At 50.1% G+C, this 17,357-nt stretch overlaps 1 protein-coding gene across 1 annotated transcript in view; it reads right to left on the reverse strand.

The window, feature by feature from the left end:
- Window positions 1-2,824: 2,824 nt before the first annotated feature.
- EDC4 (enhancer of mRNA decapping 4) overlaps window positions 2,825-17,357 on the reverse strand; it is an 841,744-nt gene continuing 827,211 nt past the window's right edge. The window contains exon 29 of the mRNA XM_086945254.1: window positions 2,825-5,893. Coding sequence (XP_086801380.1) covers window positions 5,707-5,893 — 187 coding nt within the window. The 3' untranslated portion in view covers window positions 2,825-5,706. The remainder of the gene's footprint in view (window positions 5,894-17,357) is intronic.

The raw sequence follows: 17,357 nt of genomic DNA on the forward strand, positions 1-17,357 counted from the left end.
AGGGCCTCATTAAAAGGGAGCAGGGGCTTCGACGACGTAGACGCCGTCTGGAGCTCCTCTGAAAGGAGGTTGGTCTTAAGTGCCACTGCAGGGAGGTCGAGATTAAGAGCCTCCACAGCCTGACGTAACACCATAGTGTAGGAAGCACCCTCCTCCATAGTAGACGGAGGAGAGGCAAATCCCAGGTCAGAAGACACATCAAGTTCCCCGCATCTTGAAGGACATCCACCCAATCTTGCTCGGAATCACATTGCCGCAAAGGGGGTCCTCGGAGCCGTCCCAGTCCTCATCTGGCTCCAGGGTAGAAGGAGCAGGCCACGGTGGTAGGACCAGAGCCGGAGAGGGGGTCAGCGGCACTGGAAGCAGCACCGGGAGAGGGGCCGGCAACGGCCCACCCGGGGCCGCGCTGGAGCTGCATTCCAATGTGGATCCCAGGCCGGAACAAAATGATCCGGGAACCGGGGCAAGTGCGGCATAAACGGCACCCAGTGCGGCGTCTGTGGCCAGGGACGGTGCAGGGGCCGGAGCCAGCACGCTGCACCTTGTGGTACCGTGGCAGGAGCCAAGGGCGATGGATCCAGTGGTTCCGGGGCCGGCGCCGCTGGGCCAACAGGATCTGGACACGGGACTGCGGGGCCCGCTGGCGCGCCGGCGGGAGCCCGAGCCCTAAAAAGGCGGTCCATAGCAGCAAGAAATTCTTGCATCTGTTCTGGAGTCACCGACGGACCTGGGTATGGCGGGTAGGCTGTGGGACTCCAAGGCTCTGGAGGAGCCACAGGGCGGAGCCCCTGTCCCCCTCCGAGGAGCGGCAGGGGTATGTCGGAGAGCGAGCACGCTTCTTCGACTTCTTCTTATGGCGTCGCTTACCGGAGTCTGAAGGCGAGGACTTGGAGCTAGAGCAGCAACAGGTTCCGGTCCCGCGAACGGCCTCTAGACCCTGAGCGGCAGTGAGAGGAGTGCCAGGCCTCCAGCAACTTCTGGCGCTGCTCTCATAAGGCCTTCGGGGCCATGGCTCGACAGTCCCGACAATCCCGGGAGTCATGTTCGGTCTCCAGGCAGTAGAAGCAGACATCATTGGGGTCCGCCACCAACATATTACGGCGGCACGACCCACAAGACTATAAGCCGGGCATCCCTACGTGCACCAGGAGACAAATTGAGGAGACAAACAGTCTCAAAAAGAGGCCAAAAAATGACCGAGGTACGTGCTCAATCCGGATCTGCGTTTTTGGCGCGGAAAAAAAATAACTGTCGTCAGAGCGTCAGTGGCGCCCAAGTACTCTCCCTGATGACATCTCGTTGCGTACGGACGCAGAGCCGTAGGACGCCACCTACTGGCATGCAGAGGTACTGTTAAGCAGAAAAACTTTCCGGATCTAGTCTGACGTGTCTTTCAGATCATTTCTGAACAGCCCTACGTTTCTTGGCTCTGACATATGCAACGAATAGTTGACCATCCACCCGGAAGTCTATAGTGCGATCAAGGAAGAACGATAATGCTCTCTTTGGGTCCAGTCAGTGGAGTCTCTTCTCTTCATTGGACGAATTAGGTGGAGAAAAGAAGGTAGGCAAGGCGATATTTGTGCTTACGTGAAAGAGTGTAACAACCTGTGGGAGGAAGAAGGCAAGTGTCCTCAGAAAAAAGTTGGGTAGAATGTTGTGCAACTAGAGTGCTTGCAGGTAGCTGACCATCCTGGCTGATGTTATGCCATGAGAAAAGAAGTTCTTAAAATGAGTAGGTGGATTGAGGAGTTGTGCAGTGGTTCGAAGGGTGCGCACATGAGAAAAGTTAAGAACAGTTTGAGGTCCCATTGTCAGGCAACCCCAGTGCAATCGATTTGCCAAGCGAGTCAATCATGCCAAGCCCACATCTGATGGTGAACTATGCTGCATCTCCCACGTCACACCACAGCCAGCACTGACCTAACCAAGACCCACACTGTGTGGGTGTACTGGGCCAAAAGGCAAGCAGAGTGCATCGACCGCAGTGCGAGACTGACAGAGGAGAACATCGTCTTGCCAAAGGTATCCAGCCTTTTGGATTCTCTATCCGGTGAAGCGGTAGGTAACGCACCAGGGATACAGGAGGAGGAGGCTTGGACAAACAAGCTCTCATGGGTCGGGGTCTGGGTGAGGAAACTGCGGTACTGGGAAGCAAGTCGATGGCAACAGGCAACTATCTATGCACAGGTGCACCTATGCAGGGCTTGGACCAAACCCCTTTGCATCTCCATAACAAAGGAGGTTCCATCCTAAGTAGCTACTGCGGGAGAAGAAATAAAGCCAGTGTCTGATGAGATGTCTTAACCACTGGTATCCACCAGTTCCTCTAACCAGTTGCCCTCTGGTTCCTCAAGGGGATGATGATATCAACAAGGGCCCACAGACCCCTCCCAATCCTCTCCAGAGCTATCGAAGGATCTGATGAAGAAATTATTCCATTATTTTTCTCTTGCATCTGTCTTGCCTCATCAGGTGACCAGGCATGCCTCGCACCCCGAATTCTGAAAGACTTTGCTGATATGTGAAAATGGCAGACCAACAATGAGGTACTTAAATCGGCCAGGTGAAGTCTTTATAGGTTAATTAGGAAATTTCAGTTTGGCACCTCAGATTCATGGCTGACAACACAACCACACCACCTAATGCTGGTGATAGAAAATTGCTAGAAATCCTCTGGATACAGACTGGGAGGTTGGAAAGGTTCATGATAATGGAAAGGTAGGAAGGATTATTAGTTCAAATGAGCTTTTGTGGGAACCACATCTTTGAATATCTGCTTAGGATCACCTCAAAGTAATACAAAATAAACACCAACAATAAATGGCTTTTCTTCAAAACTGATTTATTGATTTATTTGTCAAAAAACAATATTCTAAATCCTCAAGATAAAAAGTAAAACATAAAATCTTTACCAACACAGACTTATCCATTTTGTGAATATGTTCAGACTTCTGCAAAACGTTGTCATTGGAAGGTTATCCATGGCATGATGCTTTCGAATCGAAAGACAACCATATATATATATATTCATAACTTTGCTTTTTTAATTTTCCTTTTTGTTTATAACAATAACAAGTAACATATTTCCACCAAATGCGGAATAATACAAACCAATCCGGAGAACCATACACTGAGTAAATAAAAGTTAAATTAAGTGATTTAAACTGTGCCTCAGTAGGTAAAAGAAGCTTGGTAAAAGGGAAACCTTTGGGATGCTGTTTGCGTGCAGATGTTTTTTTTATTTGGGTTTTTTAAATTAAACCTTTTATTCAATAAGTCAAAACCAAGCCCAAGTCTTAACAGTATTACTTTCTAAGTAGTGATCACAATTACTACAACTTAAGTTCTATGGGTGGTCTTGAAAACATAATGCAGCTATTTTATATCATGGATTCGGTGCACTGGGTTCATGCTCTGCGGTGCTAAACCCTCAAGTTAACTGCCTTTCTTAGGACAGGTATTCTAAGAGCCATTGCTTCTATTTAAAGTTCATGCAGTGTCTTCTACGTAGGCAGGATGTGCATACAGCCTGTTAGACCCAATACAATTGGTACAATTTGAAGTATTTTATTTCACATTGTACTAACATCGGATTGCACACCCAGGTATTTCATGAATGTCTCTCTATTCAGAGAAATTAGAAAGTTACGAGAAACAACACTGTCATGATCCCAGAATCCTGTTTGCTATCATTTAATTTCTATATGATGAACACTAAGAATGTAAAACATAATTTCCAACGTTTTTGAGTTCCCAAAGTTTTGCTACAACTAGATTTGTGTAGTAGTTGCATAACATGCAATGTAACAGTAATGAAGCACCGTTTTGTCTTGCCATGTACAATGTGTCTAGCTACGTGAATCTCATTACTATGTCCAGAACTTGCATCTTTTTACCATACCCCTTTCTCTTTTCTATGTTACAATTCTGCTCAAATATCAGTGGCCCAGAAGATACTTTAAATAAAGATGCCAACAAGCTGTAATCTTTTGCGAAATGAAGGTCTTGGATTTTAAGGTGCGGGCTAGTACTAAACGTGCAAGAGGTGCAAAGCATAACCACTACTCAGGCTATCAGCTCACACCTCAGTGCCTTAATATCTATGTCACTGGACATCTGCAGGGCAAGCTTCTGTGACAAGTACCTAAGCTGCATAGGAAAACTGCGGACCAGAGATGACACACTGTGATGGGGTGCCACTGATGGGAGAATTACCACCGAAAAAGGGTGCTTTCTTCCACCTGCTAGTTAGGATTTGCTGAAGAAAATCCTTTATGTAGGGAATACATTAAGCAGGTATACATTTCTATTACTGTTCCTGCAAAGCTATGATGGAGGGTTCTGCCCCATAAGAACAAACATGACTGTTAGTGTCAAGATTGTCATTTAGGCTTTCACTTGTGTGGACTACAGTTACACCAGTCAGGCTAGTGTTCAGCCATGATAGGAACCCCGCTTTAACACTGCTTCTCTGTTGTACTGTTGTGTAGCTTCACCCCTGCCTCTTGAGTCTTAACTTGGGAAGGCCCATACAGCAGCATATTAATAGCGAGGGAAGAACTAGAGAGAATACATGAGATCCCTGGCTCTGAAAAACAGATTTACGCAGGAGTATACAAGTGGCCCTAAGGCACAGGGCCACTTCGTAGCAGTTCTTTATGAATTGTAGTCTACGTATTTGGATTACAATGAAAATGTGTCGTGATTATTGGGGGCGAATAAGAGACTTGTTCCCAGTGGTGAAATTGTAACACAATTTAAAGTTGAAAATCAGATTTAAAAACCGTACGTGGGCAGGTGAACCGAACTACAGTTAAATACAATCATCAGAAAGGCACACAATCGTCTTAAGGGTCAAAGCCTAAATCTTCCATGGTCCAGAGGCACCAGCGAGTAAAGCAGTGCATATCTGTAAACAAACCTCTCTGCTGAAAGCCTCCGTGCAAGTGTCGAGAAGTCACTTCTCATTTGAACCCGCGGACGCCTGTTCATCACATCTATTGGTTACCACTGTTCTCGCCTCTTGTCAGCATTGGAGATGCCAGTCTGATTTTCAAACTCTCGGAGAGCGAGACTCTCAAATCAAGGGCGATTTTTTTTTTTTGAGGTACACAAAGTGAAAGGCCACATGGAATATTTGTCTAATTCAACGCTTCTTGTATGGATCACCACGTGGCGTGTTCTGTGATTTCTGCCAAAATGTACTACACTGCGACTGCTCTGCAGAGCTCCATCTCTGACTAAAGCCACGTGCTGCTAAAAAGAAAGCCGTATGGTTAGTACGACCACTATGGGACTACATGAGGTCCTTCAATGGACTCGCAGACTCACCTGCTCGCCAACAGAGGTACACCATCCCAACCCCCAGGAAGTTGACAGGCCGATGATGACCAGTGCCCTCCTGAGCAATAAAACACCACGTGTCACACAGATGTCAGGAGAAGCGCACAAATACAGGCCAAAGGTCTCATGTAGGAAGGAGGGGCAAGTTGTAATATCACTGCATCCTTAAATGAGGCTGTTTATTAAAATGTGTTTTGTCTTAACTTAAAGTTTCTTACAGTAGATTCCTTTTTATAATCTAGCACAAGCACCCTCCCTCCTGTAGCAAACCCTTAGTAACTACAGTGCTGCCTTTAGAGTAGGAGGCTGGCTCCCTTAGCAAAGGGAAATCTTATGGATTGGTGTATCTGCTAGAGATGCTCACGGTGAGGGGACAAGTCCTTGCACCATCAACATGAGGCGCCGGGCATGCCTTTTCAGGGGGTTGTGGGGCTCCGCCTGCATGAACTGGAGGAGATTCTGCTGCACCTGGTTGAGGACAATGCCCATGTGGTCACGAGTGATGTTGTCTGTGAGGTCCAGCTGCATCATTGCTTCTTCCAGATAGCTGAGAAAGCGAGGAGATGGGGAGGAAATTCAAAGACAGATGAGTAGAAATACATTTTTTTTATGTTTACCATTTTAGTGTCATTGGGTGGGAATTGCCAAGTACTCAGAAAGCCAGCAAACAAACAGGAACAAAGCAAACATATGTTGGCAACATGTGAAAGAAGTGAAAGCACCGGTAGAGACAATAAATCGCACAGACATTAAGCACATTCAGAAGTAAAATAACGGGGACTTGCAGCTTTCTTTCATTGTAAATACATGCACCTTAAAGAAACCCCAACACATAACAAGCATTGGCAAACCCAACATATCTGGGCTTTGGCAAGCTTGCCTGATAGCTACATTTGGTACAATTTTTCATTGCAAGCATATGCTACAAAAATAAAAGAACAGACGAACTTCGTCCTACACATGGCAGTCTTAGAATGCAATCATTGATTTAACTGTAAAAAGTAATCAAGCATCGCATTTAATGTTATTAAAACAGCACAGGACTTGAATAAATACAAAATGAGGATAAAGGATGGAATGAAAAGATATCACCCACTAGCCCTGGCACTGAAGTGGACTTCTTTTCAGGTGGAAGAGGTCATGTGAAGAGACTAAATGCCACCACTCACACGGCAGTATACAAAATAGGGATGGATGGAATGTTTGAATAAATCTCAGCCTCCAGTAATTACACAAGGCCGCATCCCAGTTCATTGTTCTTTTGCTCACCATGCCACTACAGTTTGGACCTAGCTATATGCAAATCAGTCGTGACTCTGCTCCACTATGAACAGTCCAGCCCGAATTGTCAGGTCAGGTCCTCCCTGAACGGGAACACAAACAACCAAGGCCTATTTTTGCTCTGATAAGGGTTCTTCAGTAGGGTGCAGATTGGTTCCAGTGGCACAGTGAGCACAGGACCCATGTCTGGGTGCTGAGCTGAAATTTACAAAAAAGTGACCACTCAACAAGCAACTGAGCAAATGGCTAAAGGGTGCTTACCAATTATCGCTTGAAATTTGCTGTACTGGGCAGAAACAAAATGTGAATTTCAGTTCAACACATCAAAAAATGAAGAGGGAATACCCAAAGCCTTACAAAGTATTTATTTTGTTGACAATTGTTTTGGTTTACATGAGGCTAGGAAGGCAGAGTCTGAAAGCCTTTGCTCAAGATGTTTCTGTATTTTATCCCTCACTGAAGCGGTAGCTCAGAATCTGCTGGTCGGTGATTAGTTTATAATATAAACGCGGGGACACACTGGCCAGTGTAACCAGGCGCTGTATAAGCTTCAGTTATTAATAATATTATTAAACACCTCTCTTTAAGTCCCTGTCTCAAGAACATGGCTGGAGATACTTCTCTGGCTCGCTTTAGGTTGGTCTACTCAGTGACTGAGACCAAAAGCACAAGTTACTACTTGTGTAACGATATATCTGTAAGAGACATTAGTTAGTGATAGATTCCTTACCTTAGAATATCCCCAGACGTCAGACTGGATCCGGAAACTTTTGCGTAGCAATACCCCTGCGCATCGGTAGGCGTCGTCCGCGGCTCCGCACCCGGCGTCGTTAGTGCCGGAATGACGTCGCCGGAGTACTTAGACGCCGCCCTCGCGCGCTGACGTCAGTTCTTATACACAGCTTTTCCACGCCAGATACGCAGAGCTATGATAGAACCAACACTAGTGCCACGAAACTAGGGCCCTGAAAGGGGATGACCGTAACCCTAGATATCGGTTCGCAGAACGGGGAGGATGGGTGGGTCGGTAAGGAATCTATCACTAACTAATGTCTCTTACAGATATATCGTTACACAAGTAGTAACTTGTGCATCTGAAAGAGACACGTTAGTGATAGATTCCTTACATTAGAATAGATACCCCAGCAATACCAACCCCGGTGGTGGGTCTGCGAACCAATATTCCCACCAGCAAGTCCTGGAGGACGGAACGGCCAAAGAAGCCATCCCTCCGGACTTGGCTGTCCAGGCAGTAGTGTCTTGCAAACGTGTGCAGAGAGGCCCACGTAGCTGCCTGACAAATGTCCTGCAAGGGGGCTCCTCGGCCCAGGGCAGTAGTAGTAGCCGTGGCCCGAGTGGGGTGGGCCCTCAGTCCAACAGGAGGTTCCTTCTTAGCCAAGGAGTAACACGCTTGGATGCACAACACGATCCACTTGTGCACCGCCCGTCCTTTCTTAGCGCCCACGTAACCAACAAAGAGTTGCTCATCCACCCGGAACTGGCGTGTGCGATCCAGATAGTAAGAGAGCGCACGCTTTGGGTCCAGACGGTGGAGCCTCGCTACCTCTTTCGAGGGATGCGGAGGCGGAAAGAAGGTGGGCAAGGTGATGGACTGCCCGATGTGAAAGGCTGTGACTACCTTGGCCAGGAAAGAGGGTTTTGTCCGCAACACAACCTTGTCCGGATGGACAGAAAGGAAAAGAGGTTTAGAGGAAAGAGCCTGGAGCTCACTCACTCTCCTGGCAGAGGTGATGGCAACCAGGAAAGCAGTCTTAAGTGTAAGAAGACAGAGAGGACAGTTATGAAGTGGCTCAAAGGGAGCGCACATCAGAAAAGTAAGTACAAGGTTCAAGTCCCACTGAGGCATCACGAAAGGTCCTCCTGAAGAGGCAGACGAACCGGGGGATCGACTGACATACTGAGTAGCTCGGGATACCAGAACCTTTGCGCCCAGTCCGGAGCCACAAGGATGACTGGGCCCGGTCGCGCTTGATTTTCTTCAGCACTCTGGGCAGAAGTGGTATAGGCGGAAAGGCGTACAACAGACCGCAACTCCACTCGCGGCGAAAAGCGTCCCCGAGCGAGTGCCGCCTTGGAAATTCCAACACGCAGAACTGATGACCTTGTGCGTTCTCTTCGGTGGCGAATAGATCTAACCAAGGCTCTCCCCACTGCAGAAAGAGGCCTTGCGCCACGTCCAAGTTCAGACGCCATTCGTGATCCATCATGCATCTTCGGATGAGCTCGTCCGCCCTGGCGTTTAGAGAACCTGCCAGGTGTTGAACCACCAGGTTCACACCCTGATGTTCCAGCCACTGGGTCCAGAGCAGCTAAGAACGGAGCCAATGTCAGCATTTGGAACTTCTCCTTCCGGAGTAAGCCGTTGACGATTGGTAGGACCACGATAGGGCGCAGGCCCCCTTTGCCCTTCTTGGGTACCAGAAAGTAGTGGGAGTAACAACCACACCCTACTTCTGGTCCAAGAACACGCTCGATGGCCCCCATGGCCAAGAGGGCCGTAACTTCCTCTTGCAGAAGTTGCAAATGATCCCCTGACACACGGTGGTATTGCGGTGGCATGGCTGGAGGGGTCGTCTCGAAGGGGAGGGAGTAGCCCCTTCGGACGATTTGGAGCACCCACATGTCCGACATGACAGTGCGCCAGTGAAAGTGGTGATGCCGAACCCTGCCCCCCACTGGCGTCACATGGGCCTGAAAGCACGGACTAGGAGGGTCTTGAGGCGGATGCTGCAGGGGAAGGTGTGGACTGGCCTCGCCGTTGTCCCCGACCGCCGCCACGGCGGTTTCCACGGCCGCCACCGCGCTGTGTATTAGTCTGCAGGGCGTGGCTGGCAGCACGTGTGGGAGCGCCCATTCCTTGGTCACGAAAGGAGCGAAAGGCACCCGTTTGCTGGCGTGGGGCCGAGAGGCCCAAGGACTTGGCCGTAGCCCTGGAGTCCTTAAAACGCTAAAGCGCATGGTCTGCCTTGTCGCCAAAGAGGCGAGGGCCATCAAACGGCATGTCCAGAAGGGTGGCCTAGACATCATCCGAAAAGTTGACGGTCCTCAACCAGGCGTGGCATCGAGCTGCCACCGTCGTTGCCATCGTTCTGCCCAGTGAGTCCGTGGTATCCAGCCCACACCGGATGGAATAGTGTGCTGCATCTTGACCCTCCGCAAGGGCTTGGGCGAGTTTAGTCCGAGCCTCCTACGGACATTGTGGCAGCACGTCCGCGACCGTGTCCCACAGAGTGTGGGTGTAGCGGCCCAAGAGGCATGCGGTATTGACTGACCGCAGTCCCAAACTCAGGGACGAGAACACCTTCTTCCCGAATTGTTCGTACCTCTTGGATTCCCGATCGGGCGGAGCCGTCGGGAATGCGGTCTGGGAAGTAGAGGCCTGGATAACCAGGCTCTCGGGGGTGGGGTGGGTGGACAAGAAGCAAGGGTCGCCCGGAGCCGGGCGGTAGCGTCTGGCCACGTTCCTATCTACAGGCTGACCTGTAGCGGGCTTGGACCAAGTGCCCAAAAGAGCGTCACACAAGGCCTCATTAAACGGCAGCAGAGGCTCAGCCGAGCTTGCCTGCGGTTTAAGGACCTCAGTGAGGTTAGTGCTCACGGCCGCGACGGGGAGGTCCAGGCCCAAGGCCTTGGCCGCCCGCGTCAACACTACACTGTAGGCAGCCCCCCTTCCGTAGCCACGGTTGGAGGGGAGACAAAACCAGTGTCTGGCGAAGTGTCCAGTCCACTGGCATCCCCAAGCTCACATGTACAGTCCAGCTGAGACTGGCACTCCTGTGCCAGAGGGTCCACAGACCCCTTCCAATCTCCCTCATCACCCATCACCGGAAATTCAGGTTCAAAGGATGGGGCCGGTTCGTGGAAATAAAAATCTCCATACAACGTCGAGAGCGGCGCCGGAACCAAATCAAGGGCAGGATGGGGGGCGGCATCGCCCGAAGGCGGCGCCTGGGGTGACACTCTAGGGGTTGACGTCGGTGAGGTCGACCCGCGACGACCCGGATCCGGAACCGGATCCAGTGGGGGCCTGCGGCGCAGGGACCGAAGTCGCCGGCGGCATCGGGGTCGAACCACGCGGCGGCGTCGGAGCCGAAGCACCCGACCCGCTAGGCCCCCCAGCCGGGACCGCTGGGCCCAAAGGGGCCACGGAACCCGGCGGAGGAGGGAGCGACCTCATGGCCATGAGGTACCGCTCGACCTCCTCAGGCGTCGCATCGTACCCAGGGACCGGAAGGTGTGGGGCAGGCTGCGGCGCCCGCGACTCCGTTGGAGCCGCGTAGGTGGTGTCACCCGAATCCCCGGTCGCGTCGGGGGTGAGTCGGAAGAACGATGACGCCTTTCCGACCTCTTATGCCTCTTACCCGAGGATCATGATCCCGAAGACCGATGCAGACTCTCGGGGCTACGAGGGCTCCGACACCCCGACCGGTCCCTCGACCTCCTCTGGGACCGGGACATTGAACGGCGTGGGGCCGACTGCCATATCTCAAGTCGCTTGCGAGAACGCTACCGCCTAGCCTTAGACGCCAGGGCCCGGCAGTCGGAGCAGGTTCGGTCGTCGTGGTTGAGGCCTAGACACTGAAGGCACTGGCGATGGGGGTCGGTAACCGACATCATTCGGCTACACTTGGAGCAGGGTTTGAAGACGGGCATCCCTACCGGCACCGTAGGAGTCGAACGACTCGAGAAAAACCAGATCAAAAGATCAAAAAAGTTTAGTCAAAAAGTGACTAAGGGGTAGAGCTTCTCCGGATCTGCGCTAGCTGGCGCGGAAATAAGAAGAACTGATGTCAGCGCGCGAGGGCGGCGTCTAAGTACTCCGGCGACGTCATTCCGGCGCTAACGACGCCGACGACTGACGCGGAGCCGCGGATGACGCCTACCGACGCGCAGGGGTATTGCTACGCAAAAGTTTCCGGATCCAGTCTGACGCCTGGGGATATTCTAAGGTAAGGAATCTATCACTAACATGTCTCTTTCAGATAGCTCAAATAAAGTAATAGGTGGATGTGGATACCAGTGACATATCTACTCTTACCTACTCTCTCTTTGATATTCAATTAATGCAAAGAATCCAGGCGGGCACAAATAAGTTATTCATCTTCGGCAATGCCTATTCTTCTATAGACAGGATCTTGCTGCAGATTCCTTACAGTTGAATTCCCTCCCAGGGACCAGACTGGATCACAATTTTTTTTTTTTTACAGCTGTACCTCTGCGTGTTGATAGAGGGCATTGAGCGACTTCGTAGCGACATCAACCACCAGATGTGACCTTAACAGAGTCTGTATAAGCACTCCCCTTATGCACTGATGTCAGTTTCTTCCGCTCCCAATTTCAGCACTGAAAAACGCAAGTTACAGCTGCGAACTTGGACTACTCCCAATTGACGTCCAAGAGAGTCGCCCTGGCTCCAGGGAAGGTAGAGAGGCACGGAGCAACTGACGCCTCAACCAGAGGCCAAGAAGGGGCGTCAGAGACGCAGAGCGTATGTGGCAAAGACAGGGAATGCTGCAACTTTGACCTCTTGCATCTCGAATATCCTTTAGACGACGAGGTTGAAGGATGCCTATGGAATGACTTCTGGAGTGGGCTCGCAAGGGTTCTCTAGACCAAGAACGAGACCGCAAAGCTTGCGACAGCTGTGACAAGAGCTTCATGCAGAGTTACTGCAACACCTTTGGGCTATGTTGATAACAGGTGTTGCACTTCTTGAAGTCATGGTGCTCCCCGAGGCACCACATACAAACAGTATGAGGATGTGTCGCCGACATCTGGCATACACAGGACCCAAAGGGTTTGAACCCCGAGGACATGAGAAAAAGGAAGTCACACTGTTCCATCGACTAAAATTTCACAACAGGCCAAAAAAAGGCGTAAGGAACCGCTTACTGGATCCTCGTTAAAAGCACAGAAAAGAAGAACCTAACGTCAGTGCGTCAGGGGAGGGTTTATGTGAACTCCTTTGATGTCAAATCCGGCAGAAGATGTCACTACAGTCACTTGACACCCTCCATTGTTGCGCAGCGGAACTGCTGTAAAAAAATTCTGGATCCAGTCTGGCACCTGGGGAGAATTCAAAGGTAAGGAATCTGTGGCTAGATTTCACAATCAGATACTTAAACAGAATGACTATCAATTAATGATCCAATGTTATAGAACTAACCATTGCAGGATTCGCAAATCAGACAACCGAGCCTTGGTTTTGTTCCTGCTTGACTATGAAAATAGCCTCCTTAGTGACCTAACAAACCTAGCCGGCCCACTGAAAACTACAACTAAGCTTATTTAAGGTGAAGGTATGTAGGTCCCATAACATCTGTCTTTAGAGCTCTCCGTTTGAAGCTAATGGCCAACTGAGTCCAGTTTAAGGCACTGTACCCTCAGCCATGGAGCTTTTTTTTTTTAACCATACTGATCCACCAATCATTCATCCGTCTTTTAGCAGTACAAATCCAACTGCTGCTAGCATTCTTCTCACACAATCTGTTAGCAATACAAAGGTCAATTAACATTGAATGTTAATGCAGAGCCTTTTCCATCTAGAAACCCACGAGAAACCTTGTGCATCATTATACACAGCCTACCCTTTGACAAACATTTTCAAACATGCCTACTCTAAAAGGCTACATTCAGCTAGTACCAAGTCCCTCTATGTGAGTAAATCTAGCTAGGTTTGTTTGTACAAAGTGTCGGAAGAAAACCCCAATGGAAGTTATGCACCATACACTATTTAGAACATGCCACATTCATTCCAAACTGAGTGGTTTGTAGTGTGAGACACCATAAAATCTCCCTTCAAGTCTTCAACTAAGCCCACAAAATGGCCTGTCTCATCAAGAATATTTTTTTTATTTGGAGACATTCAGCAAGTTTTTATTATGCCTTCCCGACTGAACCTTACCACGGAAGGAGCAAGAGACTATAGTTTGATATATTCAAACTTTGTGATTGCATATTCATTAAAAACCAAACAGAGCTGTATATATATTTCAGTTTTATGAGCTACGTTTAAAAAGGAACTGATAAAGACTGCTTAGTTTTATCTCTTGCTTCTGCTATTAGTGTGCTACTGGGTATGAACTTAGAACTGGTCAAGGTAGAGAAGCTTCTTATCTGAGCAGCTCAGGAGCTACTGTTAGTTCTCTAGCTACCTATAAATAGCGCCCCCTCTGTGCATCCCAGCCTAGTATCAACCAGGTAGAGGGACTCCAAATAGATAAAGCCATTTTCTTATTACTGCTGGCAACACTGCCTGATGCACCGAGGTAGCCACTGCTGGTAATATTGTATGGGAGGCCTATAACATAACCTTGTCTCACATGGTCTCTATTAGCACACTAAATATATTAATAGCTTGGAATGATTTTCCTTTAACTTAAGTAGCTCTTGTTACAGAAAAGGTTTGAGACTCTGGGTGTAGACCTTTCCTTTAAAAATGTATCTCCTGTGTAACCCATAGGTTGATGTACAAGGTATACCACTGCTAAATTGGTTTATGTCATCTATTGTATGCACCAATTCATATTCCACAGCTGTAATGGTTGATTGTCTACATGTATCCTAAATGCCAATAAAATGTTTTACAAAAAAAAAAAATATCTCCAAAAATATTTGCTGCCAGCCAAGAATGAAGAGAAGGTACTTTGTGCAGGGTTTGGTCACCACTGATATAATTCAGTCCGTTTGAGTGCCACCAAGCTAGTGACTTTATGCCACAGTTACATTTGGGAAGACAAATGTGTTTAGAAGCTGGCTCTGTAAATGTACTATACCAAAGTAAGGTAGAGTGTGCACAGCATCCAGGGAGTCCCCAGAGGTATAGCAGAGGCTAAATTAGTTACGTACTTACAGCTCTCTTTGTGGTAGTTTGGGCAAGCAGTTAGGATTATCCGGAGGGCGTGATAAGTATTTACTGTATTCACTCAATCAAGGACTGATGCACAAGTTACTTACCTTCGGTAACAATATATCTGTAAGAAACAATAGTTAGTTAGATTCCTCACCTTAGAATATCCCCAGTCGTCAGACTGGATCCGGAAAGTTTTCGTCAGCAGTACCCCTGCGCGTAGGTAGGCGTCGTCTGCGGCTCCGAGTCCGTTGTTGGCGTTGTGATTGCCGGGATGACGTCGTCAGAGTACTTAGACGCCGCGCTCGCGTGCTGACGTCAGTTCTGTACACGACTTTCTGCGCCAGGAACGCAGAGCCCTGCAAGAAACTGACCACTGGTGCATTGAAACTAGGGCCCTAAAAGGGATGACCTTAACCCTAGAAATCAGTTCGCAGATCGGGGAGGATGGGTGGGGTGGTAAGGAATCTATCACTAACTAATGTCTCTTCCAGATATATCATTACCGAAGGTAAGTAACTTGTGCATCTGAAAGATACACGTTAGTTAGATTCCTTACCTTAGAATAGATACCCCAGCAATACCAACCCCGGTGGTGGGTCTGCGAACCAAGATCACACTAGGAAGTCCTGGTGAACGGAACGGCCAAAAAAGCCATCTCTCCGGACTTGACTGTCCAGGCAGTACTATTTGGCAAACGTGTGCAGCGAGGCTCACGTAGCTGCCTGGCAAATGTCCTGCAAAGGGACTCCCCTACCCAGGGCAGTAGTAGCCGCCGTGGCCCGAGTGGAATGGGCGCGCAGCCCCACAGGAGGCTCCTTTTTAGGCAGGGAAAGACAGACTTTGATGCACAACACGACCCACCAAGAGATGGTCCGCTTGCGCACTGCCCGTTCCTTCTTAGCGCCCACGTAGCCAACAAAGAGTTGGTCGTCCACCCGGAGCTTTTGTGTGCGGTTCAGGTAAAAGGAAAGCACACGTTTTGGGTCCAGACAGTGGAGCCTCTCTTCCTCTTTCGAGGGATGCGGAGGCGGAAAGAAGGTGGGCAAGGTAATGGACTGGCCGATGTGAAAGGCAGTAACTACCTTGGGGAGAAAAGAAGGACGAATCCTCAGAACAAGCATCCATGAAAGAGTAGCAGAGAGTGGATCCACAGCCTTTGCTGTGCACCATGCCACAAATTTGTTCCACCTGCAGGCGTATACCCTTTTTGTGGAGGGACGCCTGGCTGCCAGAATGACATCACAGTTTTCAGGAGGCAAGTCGAATGGCCTTAACTGTCGCCGCTCAAGCTCCACGCATGGAGGTGGAGGCTGGACAGGTTCGGGTGGAGGACCGTCCCCTGTTGCTGCGACAGAATGTCCTCCTGAAGAGGCAGACGAATCGGGGGATCGACTGGCATACTGAGTAGCTCGTTGATGGAGAACCCCAGCGAGTGCAGGAGATCGGCCATAGTTGGCCATAGTCTGGAGGTGGGAGACGACTGTATGGAGCGAGCCCGCCTTCAACAACCAGTCGTCGAGATAGGGGAAGACTGGAACCCCCAATCTGTGCAGATGAGCTGCGACCACCGCCATCACTTTCGTGAACACCCGAGGGGCACTGGTGAGGCCGAAGGGGAGCACGGTAAACTGAAAGCGCTCGTGGCCTATCGTGAACCCCAGGTAGCGCCGGTGGGCCGGCAGGATGAGGATATGGAAATAAGCGTTCTGCAAGTCCAACGCTACCATCCAGAAGCCGTTGACGCTCCTAAGGTCCAAAATAGGGCATAGGCCCCCTTTGCCCTTCTTGGGAACCAGAAAGTAGTGGGAGTAACAACCAAAACCTACTTCTGACCCAGGAACGAGCTCAATGGCCCCCTTGGCCAAGAGGGCCGTAACTTCCTCCTGCAGAAGTCGCAAGAGATCCCCCGACATACAGTGGTACTGTAGTGGCATGGCTTGAGGGGTCGCCTTGAAGGGGAGGGAGTAGCCCCTTCGGACGATTTGCAGCACCCACCTGTCCAAAGTGATGGAACGCCAGTGGAGAAGGTGATGGCGAGCCCTGCCCCCCCTGGCATCGAATGGGCCTGAAAGCACAGACTTTGCGGCGGATACTGCGGTGGCGGATGTGGACTGCCCGGGCCATTGTCCCCCTGCACCGCCATGGCGGTTACCACGTCCACGACCATGTTGAGGTTGGTTCTGCGGCCTGTGGCTGGACAAACTTGTGGGGGCGCCCCTTCCTTGGCCACGAAAGGGACGAAAAGCAGAAGTCCGCTGGTGCTGGCCCGACAGGACCAAGGACTTGGTCGTAGCCCTGGAGTCCTTGAAACGCTCAAGCGCACTGTCTGCTTTGTCTCTAAAGAGGCAACGGCCATCAAAGGGAATGTCCATGAGCGTGTTCTGGACATCCCCTGAAAAATTGGCGGACCTCAGCCAGGCGTGGACCGTTGTGGAAATCGCTCTGCCCAGCGAGTCCGAGGTATCAAGTCCACATCGGATGGAATATGGCTCGCCCCTCAGCAACAGCCTGGGCGAGCCCTGTCCGGGCCTTCTACGGACACTGAGGCCGCACGTCCGCCACCGTATTCCACAGAGAGTGGGTGTAACAGCCCGAAAGGTACGCAGTATTAATGGACCGCAACCCCAAGCTAACTGAGGAGAACAGTGTCTTCCCAAATTGGACAAGCCGTTTGGATTACCGATCTGGGGAAGCGGATGGGAATGCGGTCTGGGACGTAGAGGTCTGGATCACCAGACTCTCGGGTTTGGGGAGCCGGGCGGTGGCGCCGGGCCACGTTCCGATCCACAGGGGGCACTGTGGAGGGCCTGGACCAAGTGCCCATCAGAACGTCGGTGAGGGCCTCATTCAACGGCAG

The sequence above is a fragment of the Lissotriton vulgaris genome, chromosome 12 (assembly GCF_964263255.1).
Source record: "Lissotriton vulgaris chromosome 12, aLisVul1.2, whole genome shotgun sequence".
In the NCBI taxonomy this organism is placed as follows: Eukaryota; Metazoa; Chordata; class Amphibia; order Caudata; family Salamandridae; genus Lissotriton; species Lissotriton vulgaris.